This window comes from Phyllobates terribilis, unplaced genomic scaffold, assembly GCF_046119375.1.
Source record: "Phyllobates terribilis strain yellow unplaced genomic scaffold, ASM4611937v1 Scaffold_1__5_contigs__length_1240528914, whole genome shotgun sequence".
NCBI classification, from domain to species: domain Eukaryota; kingdom Metazoa; phylum Chordata; class Amphibia; order Anura; family Dendrobatidae; genus Phyllobates; species Phyllobates terribilis.
Genome location: NW_027362761.1, coordinates 497,101,721 through 497,120,299, shown reverse-complemented (window position 1 = coordinate 497,120,299; position 18,579 = coordinate 497,101,721). Strand labels below are relative to the sequence as shown.

At 49.5% G+C, this 18,579-nt stretch overlaps 1 protein-coding gene across 4 annotated transcripts in view; it reads left to right on the top strand.

Annotated features, from left to right (window-relative positions):
- The window catches only part of AP3B1 (adaptor related protein complex 3 subunit beta 1), a 579,624-nt gene that overhangs the window by 31,906 nt on the left and 529,139 nt on the right, over positions 1–18,579 (top strand). For all 4 annotated transcript variants that reach the window (XR_012320508.1, XR_012320502.1, XM_073680171.1 and 1 more), the window contains exons 2-3: positions 2,773–2,848; positions 6,914–6,988. Coding sequence is in view for 2 of the 4 variants with exons in the window: in XM_073680171.1 (XP_073536272.1) it covers positions 2,773–2,848; positions 6,914–6,988 (151 nt within the window). In the remaining 2 variants the exon portion in view is untranslated. The remainder of the gene's footprint in view (positions 1–2,772; positions 2,849–6,913; positions 6,989–18,579) is intronic.

Below are 18,579 nucleotides of genomic sequence, written 5' to 3'. Positions count from 1 at the left end.
CCTCCCACACTGACAGCGCTGTTCTGCTCCCCCTCCTCCCACACTGACAGCGCTGTTCTGCTTCGCCCCTCCTCCCACACTGACAGCGCTGTTCTGCTTCGCCCCTCCTCCCACACTGACAGCGCTGTTCTGCTCCCCCTCCTCCCACACTGACAGCGCTGTTCTGCTCCCCCTCCTCCCACACTGACAGCGCTGTTCTGCTCCCCCTCCTCCCACACTGACAGCGCTGTTCTGCTCCCCCTCCTCCCACACTGACAGCACTGTTCTGCTCCCCCCTCCTCCCACACTGACAGCGCTGTTCTGCTCCCCCCTCCTCCCACACTGACAGCGCTGTTCTGCTCCCCGTCCTCCCACACTGACAGCGCTGTTCTGCTCCCCGTCCTCCCACACTGACAGCGCTGTTCTGCTCCCCCCTCCTCCCACACTGACAGCGCTGTTCTGCTCCCCGTCCTCCCACACTGACAGCGTTGTTCTGCTCCCCCCTCCTCCCACACTGACAGCGTTGTTCTGCTCCCCCCTCCTCCCACACTGACAGCGTTGTTCTGCTCCCCCCTCCTCCCACACTGACAGCGCTGTTCTGCTCCCCCCTCCTCCCACACTGGCAGCGCTGTTCTTCTCCCCGTCCTCCCACACTGACAGCGTTGTTCTGCTCCCCCCTCCTCCCACACTGACAGCGTTGTTCTGCTCCCCCCCTCCTCCCACACTGACAGCGCTGTTCTGCTCCCCCCTCCTCCCACACTGACAGCGCTGTTCTGCTCCCCCCTCCTCCCACACTGACAGCGCTGTTCTTCTCCCCCCTCCTCCCACACTGACAGCGCTGTTCTTCTCCCCCCTCCTCCAACACGGACAGCGTTGTTCTTCTCCCCCCTCCTCCCACACTGACAGCGCTGTTCTGCTCCCCCCTCCTCCCACACTGACAGCGCTGTTCTTCTCCCCGGCCTCCCACACTGACAGCGTTGTTCTGCTCCCCCCTCCTCCCACACTGACAGCGCTGTTCTTCTCCCCGTCCTCCCACACTGACAGCGTTGTTCTGCTCCCCCCTCCTCCCACACTGACAGCGCTGTTCTTCTCCCCCCTCCTCCCACACTGACAGCGCTGTTCTGCTCCCCCCTCCTCCCACACTGACAGCGCTGTTCTGCTCCCCGTCCTCCCACACTGACAGCGTTGTTCTGCTCCCCTCTCCTCCCACACTGACAGCGTTGTTCTGCTCCCCCCTCCTCCCACACTGACAGCGTTGTTCTGCTCCCCCCTCCTCCCACACTGACAGCGCTGTTCTGCTCCCCCCTCCTCCCACACTGGCAGCGCTGTTCTTCTCCCCGTCCTCCCACACTGACAGCGTTGTTCTGCTCCCCCCCTCCTCCCACACTGACAGCGCTGTTCTGCTCCCCCCTCCTCCCACACTGACAGCGCTGTTCTGCTCCCCCCTCCTCCCACACTGACAGCGCTGTTCTGCTCCCCCCTCCTCCCACACTGACAGCGCTGTTCTTCTCCCCCCTCCTCCCACACTGACAGCGTTGTTCTTCTCCCCGTCCTCCCACACTGACAGCGCTGTTCTTCTCCCCGTCCTCCCACACTGACAGCGCTGTTCTGCTCCCCCCTCCTCCCACACTGACAGCGCTGTTCTGCTCCCCCCTCCTCCCACACTGACAGCGCTGTTCTTCTCCCCCCTCCTCCCACACTGACAGCGTTGTTCTTCTCCCCCCTCCTCCCACACTGACAGCGCTGTTCTGCTCCCCCCTCCTCCCACACTGGCAGCGCTGTTAGATGAGAGCTGCAAATGCAGAGGAGAATGTAATGACACAGCTCTGCTATACTCCACTCCCCTGCTCGTACCATAGATGCTGGCAGTGAGATTAGTAAGTAAAAGCAGTCGTGCATGTCTCATACAAAGCCTGGTCTGGGGGCATATATATATATATATATATATATATATATATATAATTTTTCCCACTGCCCCTGTATGATGCCTCCTGCTTATGATTGGTCAACGTCATGGAGAGGAAAAAGTACACTCCCCCATAGACTATTCTCTAACGCCCAGTTGGTTTAAGGGAAACTTAGACTGTAAACTTCACAAACTAATATCTCCACAGTGGAGATGAGAAATGAAAAACTGCATATTGCTCAGCTCTGCAGCCACTATTCCATAATTTAGGCAATTTGACATGTTAGAGCTGGTGGAAGGTCGTCTTTAAGGTCTATTTACAATACATGACATGCGGCACTAAACAACTGCCGATCAGATACTTGTTTGCTGATTATTGGTCGTATAATAGTCTGTTTGCACAGGTAGTCCTGCTTTACTTGCACAACTCTTGCAAGCTCTTTGCTGTCAGTCTTCAGGAGTGCATCGCCATCAGCAAGCAGAAGCCGGGTGGTGGGAGAGCAGTGCAGTTCAGAAGAGAGAACATGGACAACCCCTTTACTGAGTGGTGGAGGTCGACCACTTGGAGCAAGGCTATGAATTTGTTGAACATGCATGTGTTTGTTATTTTTTTTAGAACGACCAGAGAACATAGTATACATGCCTGACAAATTGCTGGGAGCTGCAAACCAGGGTCATCTTCTGTGTAAATGCTGTGTATTGCAGACTGAATAAACCTGCCCTGTGCATTTATTTCAGTCTTGTCTCTGCTCTTTGTGAACTTGAGTCAGTTTACCATTGAGCAGACATGCATGGCTACTAGGCAGACATGAATGGCTACTAGTCTGTGGTTGACGAGACTACAGCTATTTTATTTTTGGGATAATAATCATATTTTTTTTTTTCAGGAATGAAGACCTAAAGCAAATGTTGGAGAGTAACAAAGACTCTGCAAAGCTGGAAGCGATGAAGAGAGTTGTCGGGGTATGGTTCTCTGTCATCTGTAGTGATCTGTGTTTTATGATAATTTAGTCGTTGACATTACAGGCAAAAATCTGAAAAAGCTTATAAATATGTTGTTCCGCTGGTAAAAGCACAAGTTCCTCAGAAAACGATTAAAAAAACAGCTCACCATTCCCACTATATTCCCATATTGTGGAAACTCCTCTGTACAGCCGATGCTCCATCCAGTCTCCACATAGAGCAAATACACCGTCTTCATAAAACGTCCAGTTCATTATTTCAAAATTATTAAAAATTATCCACTTGCAATCATAGTCTATAAAGATATTTAAAATCCTGTTTTAATAATTTTGTAATAAAGAATTAGAAGTTTTATCCTTTTTTGAGCTGGTGTTTTTCTAGCATAGGTACCTTCATAGCGCACTGTGGCACTAAGGGCCCCGGGATGCACATTTTCTTGCAGTGTGAACCATAGATGAAAGTATCTGTCTACTTTATGATCATGATTTCGGTGGTCATGTGATTATAAGTGGTCACCTTCTTGGTGGTCCTCACTTCTGTGCAGTGCTTAACACGTCCCCCACTTGCACAAGTATAGTGGATTCTGTCCAAAAGTTGGGACAAACATGGAAGAATTCACCTTGATCGCCATAAAAATTGCATTGACACAGAAATCACAGCCTTTATTGGCACGTAAAGGGGAAAGGAACTTTTGTTATAATTTATTGCATTTCAACCCCTTTTAACTCCTTTGTGCATCCTGATTTAAGAGTAAATCCCTGTCCTGTTGCTCATGTTTTGACTGGGCTCAGGAACTGAGCTTAGTACATATCAGGCAATTGGCGGCTGTGTTTTACAGTAGACATCTACCTGTAATAGCAATAACCGGAGCTAAACACTGTTTGTGAAGACCCGGGGTCTTCCGTGGGCATAATACGACTCAGACAACACAGGGTGAGTGTAAAACACTGTGGCAATATTTTATTGAACCACAAAACAGACAATAAAAGCATAAAATAGTCTCATCAAATACCCAAGATGGTGCAAAATTACAGTCTCACCCTTCCGCTGGCCTGCCAAGAATAGAGCAGCTGTTACTTTGGGACTTTAAAGGGCCAGCTACCTCAACAAGTGGCCCCCCACTTTTGGCGAGCCCCCACAGAGAGGAGGTAGCGGCAAGGTTAGGAAGCTGACAGTCCATCGATGTACAAGGCTAGGAGACCTGAAGGTCCCATCCTGGCCTCTCCGAGTTTCCATGGGGCCAGATGACCAGCTGTTCCCAATCTGACTTCTTCGAACCGTCTCCATGGGGTCCAGGCGACCGGACTGTCCCACCTGGCAACCCCAAAAAACATCTCCATGGGGCCAGGTGAACTCATTGTCCCAACCTGGTTTCCCCAAATGTATCCATGAGTTCTCTGATGGTCAGTGGAGCAGATCTGTATCCTTCCAGTCAGGGAACATACACTTAGGCTGGAAACCTGTAGAATCCAATTGTTTCTCTCTGGATGGAGCCATGCTATCCATCTGCTGTCCTGAAGAATGTGTCTCTGATTCGCATTGCAGCAGGATAGAAAAATGCTTTTTATATTTACATATGTGGCTAAGGTCATCAGTGTCAGGTCGGGGGGAAAGGTGCAGGAATCAGGTCTCATTGTTTGAGCATTTAATCAATTTACATAGTTGGTGCTCTTGTAAATCAACAACTAGCTGGTTTAGTACAATATGCAATTAGCATAGTGACCAACATCATTGTTCCACCCTGAGTCACTGTCCTCCTTGGCCAGCCAAAGAAACACCTACATTCAAAAGTCAACGCAAACACAATAGTGTATTTCTCTTGGCTTAACAAATCTAGACATCTGACTAATTGAGATTAGAAGCTGTGTCGTTACTCTGTTGTTTAGCCATTTAAATGTTGCTGTCAGTGACAGCGGCATTTAAAAAGTCAGGTTGTTAGTGCATGCATCACTGCCCATCTTCCCTATGCAATGTGACCTTGGGATCCAATGAGTTGCTACAGCAGCAGTGGGATGCCATCTTGAACCTCCTATGAAGTTGGGTTTAACAGGAGATCTCAAATAATCTCAAGTCCCCTGGGGGCCTAAAAAATAGCGAGTATTCTTATTCTAAACTATTAACTGCATATAAAAAATATATACAAGTTTAAATCCCTTCCTTTTTCCCCCAGTTCAAAAAAAAAGTGACCGTAAAAGTCTATACTGTGAAAATATCTTAAATTACCCCTCCCACCAAAAGAAAACCAAAATACTAGAATTACCGCACCTCCTCAAAAAAAGAAAAAAAAATGCAATAACGAGTAATCAAAAATAATTTCTACCACAAAAATGATATCAATAAAACTACAGCTGACCATGCACAAAAGCGAGGCTTCACACAGGTCCATCAAAGGAAAAAGAAATAAGTTACAGGTATGGAAATATACCAAAGTTAAGAATTTTTCTTTAAAAATTAAAATAATAATTAAAAGTATACGTGTGTGTGTGCATGTATATGTGTAATATATAAAGCCATACTGATTTAGGATGTGATGCTGACACTCGGATCTGCAGCATGTCATGTTTTCCACAAGCTGGCCAGAATTTTGTAGTATCTGTATGTAAAGCCTGAGCACATATAACAGGGTCCTGACAGAGACCACCACAGCCAAGGATGCAATTGTATCTATTTACTTTAGTCTTCATTTTCTCATCTTCCCAGACCATCATAAAAATTCATCTGTAGAGTTTACAACAAAGACACATTTGATTTCTCACATTTCCAGCACTGTCCCCATCTATTCCCAATCTGCACAAACTCCTCATCCTGCTGAAACCCTCAGTGCTGAGCCGCTGCTGCCGTATTTTTACCTTTCTTGCCACCTGCTAAGTGGGATGGTAATAGTACTCCTCTTAGTGCCCCTCATAATAATGCTCACTGTGCTCCTTACAAAGTAATACTCCCCCATTGTGCCCTGTAGATGGTAAAATTGCCCTCTAGAAAATGAGTGAGTGCATTAGTAAGTAACAGCGCCCCAGTGTGCGTCCCCCCCTTCACACAGTAATAATGGCCCCAGTGTCCCCCCTCCGTACAGTAATAATGGCCCCAGTGTCCCCCCTCCGTACAGTAATAATGGCCCCAGTGTCTCCCTCAGTACAGTAATAATGGCCCCAGTGTCTCCGCCCCCTCGTACAGTAATAATGGCCCCAGTGTCTCCCCCCTCATACAGTAATAATGGCCCCAGTGTCCCCCCCCCCCTCGTACAGTAATAATGGCCCCAGTGTCTCCCCCCTCATACAGTAATAATGGCCCCAGGGTCTCCCCCCTCCGTACAGTAATAATGGCCCCAGTGTCTCCCCCTCCATACAGTAATAATGGCCCCAGTGTGTCCCACAGTGAGCGATGTTGCGATGTCACTGTGTCACCTGCTGCGATGTCCTGTTCTTGCCCCTGCCGTTCTGCAGGCCTAAAGCGACCAGTGGCCTACAGGACGGAGAGTGGTAGAGACGGGCGACTATGGCTCCCTGCTCTACTGCAGAGCTTAACGGTATTGGTGTGCAAGGCACCCCCAATACGGCTAAGAGTGCCGGTCGTTCTGGGTGGGCCCCAATGCAGGAAGCATTGGCGACCACCTTATCTGCTCTCCCTCCCTCCATCCCCTTCCTTCCCTTGCAACTATGCTACTGCCTGTAGCAGAAGTAAAAATACCATTATACTGGATTAATAAACATTTAATGTTGTGCTTTCTCGTGTACCCCAGCCTGCTTGTACAGTATGTCTGTAATATTTTTATATATAGGTTAATATTAATCATGTGACCATTTTTCTTCCCAGTTTGTGTATGTTGGGCTTTGTGCTTCTCCCTGTTGCCCACATGCTGCAGTGGTAAATGTTGCATTAACGTTGTGCTTTACAGACACCATGAGCTGTGAGACATTTGCAGTAGTTGGAGAGGCCTTGGTACCTTCTCCAGACAGAATATCACAAGTGTGACTAACCATGCCCTAGCTACTAGACCAGCCTGGGATACTTTAATCATCAGTCTTTCTTACTTGCTTTCACTTTTTTTCTTTTTTTTTTTTTCAGATGATTTCAGCTGGAAAAAATGCCTCTGAATTATTTCCTGCAGTTGTAAAAAATGTCGCCAGCAAAAATCTGGAGGTAAAATGTAATGTACATAGTGCCCGTTTATACAGTACTTTTATTTTTTTTGTGGGGATTTACGTATTGAGCATTTCCATAAAAATGCACATTGATATTAAAGGGGCTGTCCATGCTTGAAGTTCAAGTCTGCAGTCTCTCTCTGTGACTGCAGACTTGTGAATCCTCACAGCGTGCACTGTCAGGGCTCCCAAGTGCTGGCGCTGGGGGCAGGCTGGCACGTGACTGTTCATTTATGCGATTGCATACATGTGGTCACGTGTTGACTAGATGTGTGTGGCCTCACTCAATACAAGGGAATTGAGCAAGGCTGGACACGTCTAGTCAGAATGTGGCCGGAAGTATGCAGATCGCATCCATTCCCGACACCGGAGAATCCTGACAGTGTGCATTCTGAGCGCTGTGAGGATTCGCAGGTCTACAGTCGCATATAGTGACTGCAGACTTGAGCCTCAGGCCTGGACAACCCCTTTAACTCCTTCCCCACATTGGACGTTGTGGAATGTGCTGTTTGGGAAGGTATTCTCGCAGTTGGACATAGCAGTAGGTGATTGTGCGGAGACACACGTTGTGCCCGGTGCAATCACTGCGAAAACTCTGTGTAACTAACAGCCGGGCTCCTGCTGAAATAGCAAGGCTAGGTGACGGGCTATGGAAGCACATGTGAATTAGGAAGGAGAAGAGCCGCACAACCAAGATACAGGAGGTGATAAACTACCGAGGGAGAACAGTGCAATACTCTATGGCAAGGAGACTTGTATGTCTACTGACTTGAGTTGTTCTGTGCTCTGAGCCTGCAGCTGCATATCTCGATAGTGAGATGTGACATGTTATGGCCTTTCTCCCTGTTTACATAATTATCACTCCAGGCACACATGAAACCAGGCTTGGTCAGGGGGCTGGTTTGCATAATAAACCAGAAGCAAGACACCCCATGATCTGTGACTTTTTTTTACAGACAAATACTTCAAGTGTTGACTCAGTTCAGAGCTGCTGCCATTTTTCTGGACCCCAGTTACTGTGTTTTTGGTCCTCATTTGAGTCTCTTGGCTGTTTCCGTGTTGCTGTTTTGGCTTTTTTTACTTCAATTTTTCCATGCAATTCTGGCCAGACTTCTCCTGACAGTAGATGGGTGTAACTGGAGCCCTCTGGCCGCCATTTCTGATGGCACTGATGAACATCTTCCAATTTCGATGGGACGTAAGCATGATGCGTCTTTCATCTGCTGCAATAAGTTCCTTTGGCCGACCACTGCATATATGGTCTTCAGCGCTGCTCATGTCTTTGTGCCTCTTCAAAGAAACTTGACCAGGTAATTTGAAACTTCAGTCAGCGTTGAAATCTTTGCCTGGGAGAGACCTTGTTGGTGCAGTATAATGACCTTGTATCCTGTTGCTTTGCTCAGTCTTGCCATGGTATATGACCCTTAACCTGAAACTGTCTTCCACAACCTCACCTTTGTAGCAGAGCTTGGCTATTTAAAACCTCCTACACAGCTGTTTCTTTTTCAGTTAAGGACTGTTTCAATCTACATATGAATATAATCATTATCCGATGTTCGATATAATGGCTTTCTCATACATCCGACTATAATCCCTATAAAATACTAATGTGCTCGTGTGCCTAAAAGAATGAATGCTATTTTCAGCAGCAGAAGGGAAGGAAGGGAGACACAGATCCATTACTAGTGGGTAGGCAGAGCCCCACAGGATAGTTCACCTCAGATTAGAAAAAGTGACGACCGGCCCCTCCAGTTTAGGCTCCTCCTACTCCCATGTTCTTCAGTCTAAAATTTGAGGTCGCAGAGGATAGTCACTGCCTTTGCAGCTCCTCAGAAGAATTTTTTATTTTACTCCGGAGACCTGGACCCCCTGTGGTCTAGAGGTCGCAGGGGGTCTCGGCGCTGCTGGGACCCCCGACCCTCCCCTGGCAGATCTGTGTACCCCCTAAGGAGGTCCCCGCAGAAGCCTGCCGGCCCCGGGGGATAGAGGGCGCTCCCTGGCGGAGACGCACACCGCTTCTGTGGGGTCCCTGCGCGCTCCGCCGTGGGGGGGAGCAAAGGGTCACGGCGCCACACATCCCTGGGGGTCCCTGTGGCGCTCAGCTGGGTAAGTGCTCTCTGTGGTCTGAGTGCTTCAGCGGCTGCTGTGGCAGCCGCTGTTACTGTTTTCAAGTGGTGACTGCTTGTTTTGTCCCTGCAGGAGGATATCTCCGCTGCAGGCGTTTGTGTTATCGGCAGGGGAGCAGGGACGAAGGAGCGCGGGCTCCGTTGGTAGCGGCGGGGGGTGTGGCTTCGCGCCTCTCTGCTGCCTGTCATCATAGCTCAGACAGGAAGTACCAGGAAAGCGCGCGCTGGAGCTGTCCCAGCCCCCTCTTCTTCTTCCGGCCATTACCTCGTGCTACCTCCTGCTCCCTGCTCCCCGCTCTCTACACCAGACACCGAGCACTGTGTAAGGAAGAGCAGTCACCCCGGCCAGCTGGTGAGTCACTTCTGTCTTTTAAGGCAGAAGATTCCTTTCTCACACTGTTGCAGCGCAGAGCACCTTACTGCTGGCCTCTTAAGGCAGACAGGGTGTGCTATATACAGCGCTGCTACTTCCCTGCTGTGGGACTCGCACACCGCTATCCTTCTAAGGCAAAGGCGTATTGCGTGGTCAGCAGCATTAACCCCTTCTGAGGGGTCTGGCCTCTCCAGGGCAGTTAACCCTTTCTGGAACCTAGTCTGTTAAGCTAACTTTTGCTCTGCAGGCAGCTGGGGTAGGTCTTCTCCCTTTAAGGAGGAGCTTTAACCCTTCAGTGTTTGGGGGTTTTGTGTGTAGAAACAGGCTGTGGTAGCAGAATCGCACATCCTCGGTTCCCGTACCCATTGTAAGGGGTTATTACCGCCTTATGCACGACGCTCGCAACTGTGTGGGGGCATGTCGGATCAGGGACCAGGGGGCGCGGACCTCTCTTCCGGTCCGCTTCAGGATCGGTCACGCGTATCTGATACGACGGGGTCTTCAACGGCGTCAGGTTCGACACTGGTCGGGGGGTCTCAGTGATGTTAAAGTGGAAGCACTCACTCGCTCCATTGACAGTCTGTCTGACCTCCTGGGTCATTGGGTATCAGCTAAGTCCCAACCGACGTCACGAGGCAAGAAGCGCCATAGGCCTGTGGTGGCGCTGTCTCCTCCGCGCAGTGCGTCAGAGGCTTCGGAATCACCGACAGACTCTGCTGTTGAGATCTCCGATTCTGATGAAGAGGATCGGCAGGGTCGCTCTGCTTCGCTTTCGGGCCGCGTGGACGCTTTTATTGGGGCTATGCGGGAAGCATTACAGCTGTCTGAAGAGGTGACGAGGCGCCCTGGCAAGTCGGCCCGGCTGTATCAGGAGTCGCGTCTGGCCCGTTCGACGCTGCCGGCGCACGATGAACTTAACGAGGCGGTGGAGAAAGAACGCCTGTGTCCGGATAAACGCTTCCAGGGGATGCGGTTTTTTGATGCCCTGTATCCCTGCTCCACGGAGACTATCGCTAATTGGGTCCTCTCTCCTGAAGTGGACGTGCCATTGTCTCAGCTGAGCAAATCCTCTTTGCTTCCTGTTAAAGGGAAGGCGAGTCTACAGGACCCGCTGGATAGAAGGACGTAGTTAGCGGCAAAGTCCATCTACGAGGCCGCGGGTCATGGATTCCGAGCGGCCTTGGGGGCCATGTGGGCTAGTGAGGCTTCTTTGCGGTGGTTGGATCAGCTGCGGACGGCATGGCAAGATGGGACTCCGCTGTCTGAGGTGGAAAGGCTCTTCCAGCTGTTGGAAGAGGCGGCCCGATATGGCAGGGACGCAGTGCTGGATACTACTTTGGTTCTGTACAGGGCTCAATCCTCGGCCGTCTCAGTCAGGAGAGCACTGTGGCTTAAACAGTGGACTGGAGACGCGGTATCCAAACAAGGTTTGCTGAGTCTGGCGTACAAGGGCGGTCAGCTTTTTGGTTCGGACCTCACAGAGCTGATTGCTAAGGCCAAGGCCAAGGATTCGGCTTTGCCGCAGCGGAAAGCAGCGGCTTCTACGTCTGGCAAGTCAAGTGCCGGTAGTGGTCGTCGGTCCTTTCGGCCCAGGGGACGGTTCGGTCAGCCCTCTTGGAGATCGGGTTTTCCCTCATCTTCCGGAAAGAAGACCACCCAGAAATCCCGTACACCCTGAAAACAACATTTCTGTCAGGACAAACGGGAGGTTGACAAAAAGCCCGCTAAGGTGGACTGACGCCAGGAACCCTCTCGAGGGCTCTCGGGTGGGAGATAGTCTGCTTCAATTCGGGTCGATTTGGGCGTCCAGCGTATCGGACGCCTGGGTGACGCAGGTTTTGTCGGCAGGCTATTTCATAGAGTTTCATTCTCGAGCCTCGGACAGATTTCGTCAGTCACGCATCCCGTCCGAGCCCAAGCTGGCTGCCGCACTGCTGCGGGAGGTCGACTCTCTTCTGCAGCAGGGAGTGGTGGTTCCGATTCCGCCGGAGGACCGGGTAAGGGGGTTTTACTCCAACCTTTTTGTGGTCCCCAAAAAGGAGGACAAGTTTCGCCCCATTCTGGACCTCAAAGAATTGAATGTTCATGTCCGGACCCGGAAATTCCGTATGGAGTCTCTTCGCTCTGTTGTGGCGGTCCTGTCGCAGTACGATTTCTTGGTGTCGATCGACATTCGCGACGCCTATTTGCATGTCCCTATCGGCAGGGCTCACCAGCGCTTCCTGCGTTTCGCCATAGGTCAGGCCCATTACCAGTTTGTGGCCCTACAATTCGGGTTGGCCTCGGCGCCCAGGGTTTTTACAAAAATTCTGGCGCCGCTCATGGCGCTCCTTCGAAGGCAAGGAGTTACGATTCTCCCCTACCTGGACGACCTGTTAATTGTGTCATCCACAGCGGAGGAGGCGCTGGAGGACTTCGGGTGGCTGGTCAATTGGAAGAAGTCGTCTTTGGAGCCGTCGCAGTCAATCCTGTTCTTGGGGATTCATTTCGACACGGTTCGAGCAGTAGTGTCCCTGCCTCCGGACAAACAAGCGAACCTTCGTCACCATGTCCAGGATATGAGGTCGGCGATGGCGATGTCCCTTCGGAAGTGTATGCGCCTTCTGGGTCTGATGGTGGCAGCAATGGAAGCGGTACCGTTTGCACAATTTCATTCCCGGGGTCTCCAAAATCTTATTCTGACCCGTTGGGACCGATCGCCGGCTTCGCTAGATCGCTGTGTCGGTATCTCCCGCAGGGTGCGAGAGTCTCTTGGATGGTGGTTACGTCCGGAGGCTTTATCCCTGGGGAAATCCTTCCTCCTCCCACGGTGGTCGGTCATTACCACCGATGCCAGCCTGACTGGCTGGGGGGGGGGGGAGTTGGAACGATCTCTGGGTTCAGGGGGTCTGGTTGTCAGAGGAGTCGTCTCTGCCGATCAACATCCTGGAGTTGAGGGCGATATTTCTCTGCCTCAGACATTGGATGGTCCCCTTGAGCGGTCTGCCGGTCCGGATTCAAATGGACAATGCGACAGCGGTCGCGTATATCAACCATCAGGGCGGGACGAGGAGTTCCAGACTCATGATGGAGGTCTCTCGGATCCTGGTATGGGCCGAGTCCAGGGTCCCAGCCATCTCCGCGATTCACATCCCAGGAGTGCTGAATATCACGGCGGACTTCCTCAGTCGCGAGCAGGTGGATTCTTCATCTGGAAGTTTTTACACTGCTGTGCTCCCGTTGGGGGACTCCCCAGGTGGACTTGATGGCATCCAGGCTGAACGCCAGGATCCCGACGTTCATGTCCAGGTACAGGGACCCGGAGGCTGTGGCGGTAGATGCTCTAGTGGCCCCGTGGGACCAGTTCGAGCTGATCTACTTGTTTCCGTCGGTATCCTTGCTTCCTCTGGTCATCCGGCGGATCAAACTTGAACGAATTCCGGCAATTTTGGTGGCGCCGGATTTGCCGCGGAGGGCGTGGTATTCAACGCTGGTGTCTCTTCTGGCGGCGCCTCCGTTTCCACTGCCTCTTCGCCCGGACCTGTTAACCCAAGGGCCCATTCGTCATCCGGACCTGAAGTCGCTTCGTTTGACAGCGTGGCACTTGAGACCGAGATCCTGACCCGTCGTGGGTTTTCGGCCGAGGTCATTGCCACCTTGCGGGCGGCCAGAGGTCCAGCTACGACTAGGATTTATCACAGAACTTGGGAGGCCTTCTATTCATGGTGTTCTGGATCGTCAAGGAACCCGAGGGTTTTTTCCATTCCCAACTTATTGGCTTTTCTGCAGTGTGGTTTGGGCAAGGGTCTGGCGGTTGGTACCTTGCGGGGTCAGGTATCTGCACTATCCGTGCTTTTTCGGAAGGCTATTGCCTCGCGCAGGGATGTGCGCTCGTTTTTTTGCGGGGTTGCACGTCAGTTTCTGCCTCGGAGGGCGTTTGTGGCTCCTTGGCGGCTCAATCTAGTCTTGGAGGCTCTTCAGCATGGGCCGTTTGAGCCTATGGATTCAGCTACGCTTTGCTTACTTTCTTGGAAGGTGGCCTTCCTGGTGGCGGTCACCTCTTTGAGAAGGGTTTCTGAGTTGGCGGCACTGTCTTGCTCGCCCCCTTTTCTGGAGTTCCACTCGGATCGCGTGGTGCTTCGTACCCGTGGCGATTTTCTGCCTAAAGTGGTGTCGCGTTTCCACGTCAATCAGGACATCGTGTTGCCCTCCCTCTGTCCGCATCCGAAAGGTCCAAAGGAGCGAGCCTTGCACGTGTTGGATTTGGTGCGGGCTTTGAAGTTCTATCTTTCAATCACGCAAGGGTTTCGGAAGTCGGACTCTCTTTTTGTGATTCCTGCTGGTCGTCGGCGTGGTCAGCGGGCCTCCAAGGACACTATAGCTCGGTGGATACATTCGGCTATCCTGGAAGCGTACCGGCTCAAGGGCGAGCCTTGTCTGGTTAAGGTTCGAGCACATTCCACGAGAGCTGTTGGTTCGTCGTGGGCTTTTCATCAGGGGGCCTCGGCAGCGCAGCTCTGCCGGGCGGCTACCTGGCTCTCCGTTCACACTTTTACTAAATTTTATAAAGTGGACGTGAGTGCTTCCGCCGATGCGGCCTTGAGACGCAGGGTCCTGCAGGCGGCGGTGGTTTAGGTTATCTCTTTATCTAGTTTTGGCACTTGTTGCGCTCTTGCCTACTTTGTTGGGGTGTTGGCGATTCTGCCACGGTTTCCCACCCTTGAGTTCTGGACTGCTTTGGGACGTCCCACTAGTAATGGATCTGTGTCTCCCTTCCTTCCCTTCTGCTGCTGAAAGACTTATTTTGGTAAGACCTTACCTGTAAAATCCTTTTCAGCGAAGGAAGGAAAGGAGACACAGCACCCTCCCAGGGCAAAAGTGTATTATTGTTTTCCAGATGCGGCGCGACTCCTCTCTGATGGCGGTCGGCGTGCTAGGGCTCTGTTCCAGCATTGCCAGCTCATCGCAGTTGTCAGGTCCAGTGAGTAGTGCCTGGGACTGTGCTTTTTTTCTGTTATATGCATAACCTGTTCTCTCGCATTTCTGAATTTTCAGAAGGGGTTGTGTTGTTCCCCTGGTGTTGTCTGCTCTTCCTTAGCTTGTGTACGGACTGAGGAACATGGGAGTAGGAGGAGCCCAAGCTGGAGGGGCCGGTCGTCACTTTTTCTAATCTGAGGTGAACTATCCTGTGGGGCTCCGCCTACCCACTAGTAATGGATCTGTGTCTCCCTTCCTTCCTTCGCTGAAAAGGATTTTACAGGTAAGGTCTTGCCAAAATCCGTCTTTGAATGCTAAATGCGGTCACATCAAATATTGATTTGATTTCAATTTCACTTTTATTCATTCACTTTTCATTTTGTTAATTGATCAAAATAAACTCCCTTTGGCTAGTTCTCACCATGCTTCCCTCTTTTCCGCAGCTTCTTTGAATTGCTTGAAGTTCATTCCCATGTCATTCTTAATAGTATTCAGCCACCGGCCTTTGGTCTCCCATTTCCGTTTACCACTGACCATCCCGAGTAGCATTTCCTTTTTTTTCTTTTTTTTTTTTAATGAGTTTTCTCTCAAACTATGTCAGTTTCTGTCTGGTGATTTTTGCCTTCCAGGGACGACATACAGGGGCAGCATGAGAGATTGTGACTGTTGTGGAGGGCCAAACCAATAGGCTGATATTAATTCTTCTAAGCATTTAATATTAACATATTTTAATTATTTTATATAAATATTAATTATCACTTAATATTGAGTACAGTATTCTGACCCCCCCCCCCCCTGTATACCATCCGTCCACACACAGCCCCCCTATATACAGTATGGTCCCACCTACAGCCCCCCTATATGCAGACACACATCCCACACACACATACACATTAAAAAACAAAATACATAGTCTTCTCACTCATGTTTCCCCTACTCTCTGCTTCGGTCTTTGGTGTGTGCACTGAGGCTCCGCACAGCAGACACGGTTGCGTCTGGTGTCTCAGTCACACATGCTGAATGGTGGAAGGAGGAGACTGAGGTCCCCTCCTTCACCATCGTATTCACTGGTATCTACAACGGGACCCCTGACTGGGCAGTGTTTTCAGCCCTTCAGCTGTCTTGATCCTCAGGCCTGGACTGAAACAGCCATGTATAGTTAAAATCACAATCTCCTATGAACGCCAGCTACATGCTGGCTTTCACAAAAGAGTCGTCATGACTAGCACGAAGGTCTTCAACAGACCTCTGGCTGTCATGACAACCCATCGACGCCCCGTGATCACGTCACGAATGCGCTGAAAGTAAGGGACACGATATAAGACGCAAATGAAGGTTATATGTTGTGAAGGGGTTAAACAGTTTCAGTGATGGTTCTTTTGATTTATGCCCATAATTTATCTGGCCCCCTTCTTCCTGCCTTAGCAGGTTAACATCAGTGTGAAAAGCCTCTTATTACCTCAGCACCTCCGGTATCTCCTGTATTAGATCAGATAGACAGTGTGGACCGCAGTGTGAGCAGCCTCTTCTTACCTCAGCATCTGTGGTATCTCCAGTATTAGATCAGATATACGGGGTGGACAGCAGTGAGAGCAGCCTCTTCTTAATTCAGCACCTCTGGTATCTCCAGTATTAGATTATATAGCTAGGGTGGACAGCAGTGTGAGCAGCCTCTTCTTACTTCAGCACCTCTGGTATCTCCAGTATTAGATTATATAGCTAGGGTGGACAGCAGTGTGAGCAGCCTCTTCTTACTTCAGCACCTCTGGTATCTCCAGTATTAGATTATATAGCTAGGGTGGACAGCAGTGTGAGCAGCCTCTTCTTACTTCAGCACCTCTGGTATCTCCAGTATTAGATTATATTGCTAGGGTGGACAGCAGTGAGAGCAGCCTCTTCTTACTTCATCACCTCTGGTATCTCCAGTATTAGATTATATAGCTAGGGTGGACAGCAGTGAGAGCAGCCTCTTCTTACTTCAGCACCTCTGGTATCTCCAGTATTAGATTATATAGCTAGGGTGGACAGCAGTGTGAGCAGTCTGATATTTCCAGTATTGGATGAAAATATCCACAAGGAGAACATCTTCCTACACATGAAGGGAAAGGAGATAAGCCTCCTGCTGCACATGCCCTTAGGCACTGGTCCTATTAACATTCTAGGAAAGGCTTTTGTAAGTGTAACAAGTCAGCAGCCATTTTAGTGTTCTATAATTAACGCCCCCAGACAAAATCAGTGTGATTTTGCTAATGAAAGATCTTTAGGAATTTGCTTATAACAACCTTTCCCCCTTCTTTTTCTCTTTCACTCTCCCTGTCCCTTTTCCTTCCAAGAGACTGGTGACTCTTAAAAAGAATAATACATTTATCTAACGATACTTATTTTTATTAAGACCCAAAAATGTGCTAAAATCATCTTTAAAAAGGCAAGGTTTTTTTTTTTTTTTTTTATTGCCCACCGATCCAGCGCAAATGTCTCCCGCCTGTCTATAGGCACGTTTCTGCTGCAGCCAGTATGTGGCCTCTGCTGTCCTTTGCTGTGCTGACTAGCATTACTAAACAGTGAAGCTTGTTTGCTTACAGCCTGTAAAAAAAATAATAAAAATAAATAATAAAAAAAAAACAACAAATAACGAATATATATACAGCTCTGGCAAAAATTAAGAGACCAGTGAACAGTTTTCTTGTGGAAAGCATGGCAAGACGCATGAAAGCTGTGATTAAAAATCATGGTTAGTCCACCAAATATTGATTGCTGAGTTAAAACATGAGTAATCTGAGGTCTGAAAGCACGGTTTCTTTTTTAGTATTTTGACGCTTTATCATTTGCTGCAAATAAATACAACATTTTTAGCTTTGAATTTCGGAGACATGTTGTCAGTAGTTTATAGACTAAAACAACAATGTACATTTTACTCAAAAATATACCTATTGTGGTAAGACGACTTCTGGAAGTAGACTCAGGAACCCGGGTTTTCCTTGCAGGCTTTATTAACAGCATAAAGCTCTGCACTCCAGCAAAATATATACAGCCTTACTTTGCTAAACAGCAAAACAAAAGATAAACTATAGCACAGTCCATATATGTGTGTGCGGGTCACACACACAGGTTATGTCCAGCCTTCAGCTCCCTGCTGAGCTATGGCTGTCCAGTCTGGAGACCTCGCCTCTCCAAACATAACTCAAAGAAAAAAAAACAGGACAGAACATTTAAACGATGCTCAGCCACAGCCTGGGGTGGAGGTATGGGGAATGACGTCCCTCCCATCACTATGTCATTCCGCTAAAACCACGCCCTTTAAGTGAGTTAACCCACCAGCATAAAACAAGTCCATTGGTTTCAGTTCACACAGGCTAGCAACCTGTGCGACACATACCTCCCCTCATATATCATACCAGTGACCCTGTCACACTATAAAGAGAAAATGAAAATTTTGCAGTGGTCTCTTAATTTTTGCCAGAGCTGTGTCTATGTATGTATGTATGTATGTATGTGTGTATATATACACTGCTCAAAAAAATAAAGGGAACACTCAAATAACACATCCTAGATCTGAATGAATGAAATATTCTCATTGAATACTTTGTTCTGTACAAAGTTGAATGTGCTGACAACAAAATCACACAAAAATCATCAATGGAAATTATATATATCTATCTATATCTATCTATATATATATATATATATCTATCATCTATATATATATATATATATATATATATATATATATATATATATATATATATATATATATATATATATATATATATATATATATCTCCTTATCCCGTCTGTCTGTCTGTCTGTCTGTCTGTGCGAGGCGCTCATCTCCCGGCCGGTACCAGCAGAAGGACCTCGACCGCCGGACCCATCTGCGGGACGGAGATGCAGCCGGGAGATGAACGGCGCGAGGCGCTCATCTCCCGGCCGGTGGCAGCGGAAGGACCGCTGGCGTCGCTGACCTCCATGCGGAAGAGAGGACCGGGGAGCGCCGCTGCGGGTCGGGATACTTCTGCTGCGAGCACCCGCTCATGTCCCAGGTTCTCGCAGCGGAAGTACCCGCACAGGCAGCGCCGCTCCCTGGTGCTCACCAAGACGATTCGATGATTGGTCGGGTCCAAAGACCGCGACCAA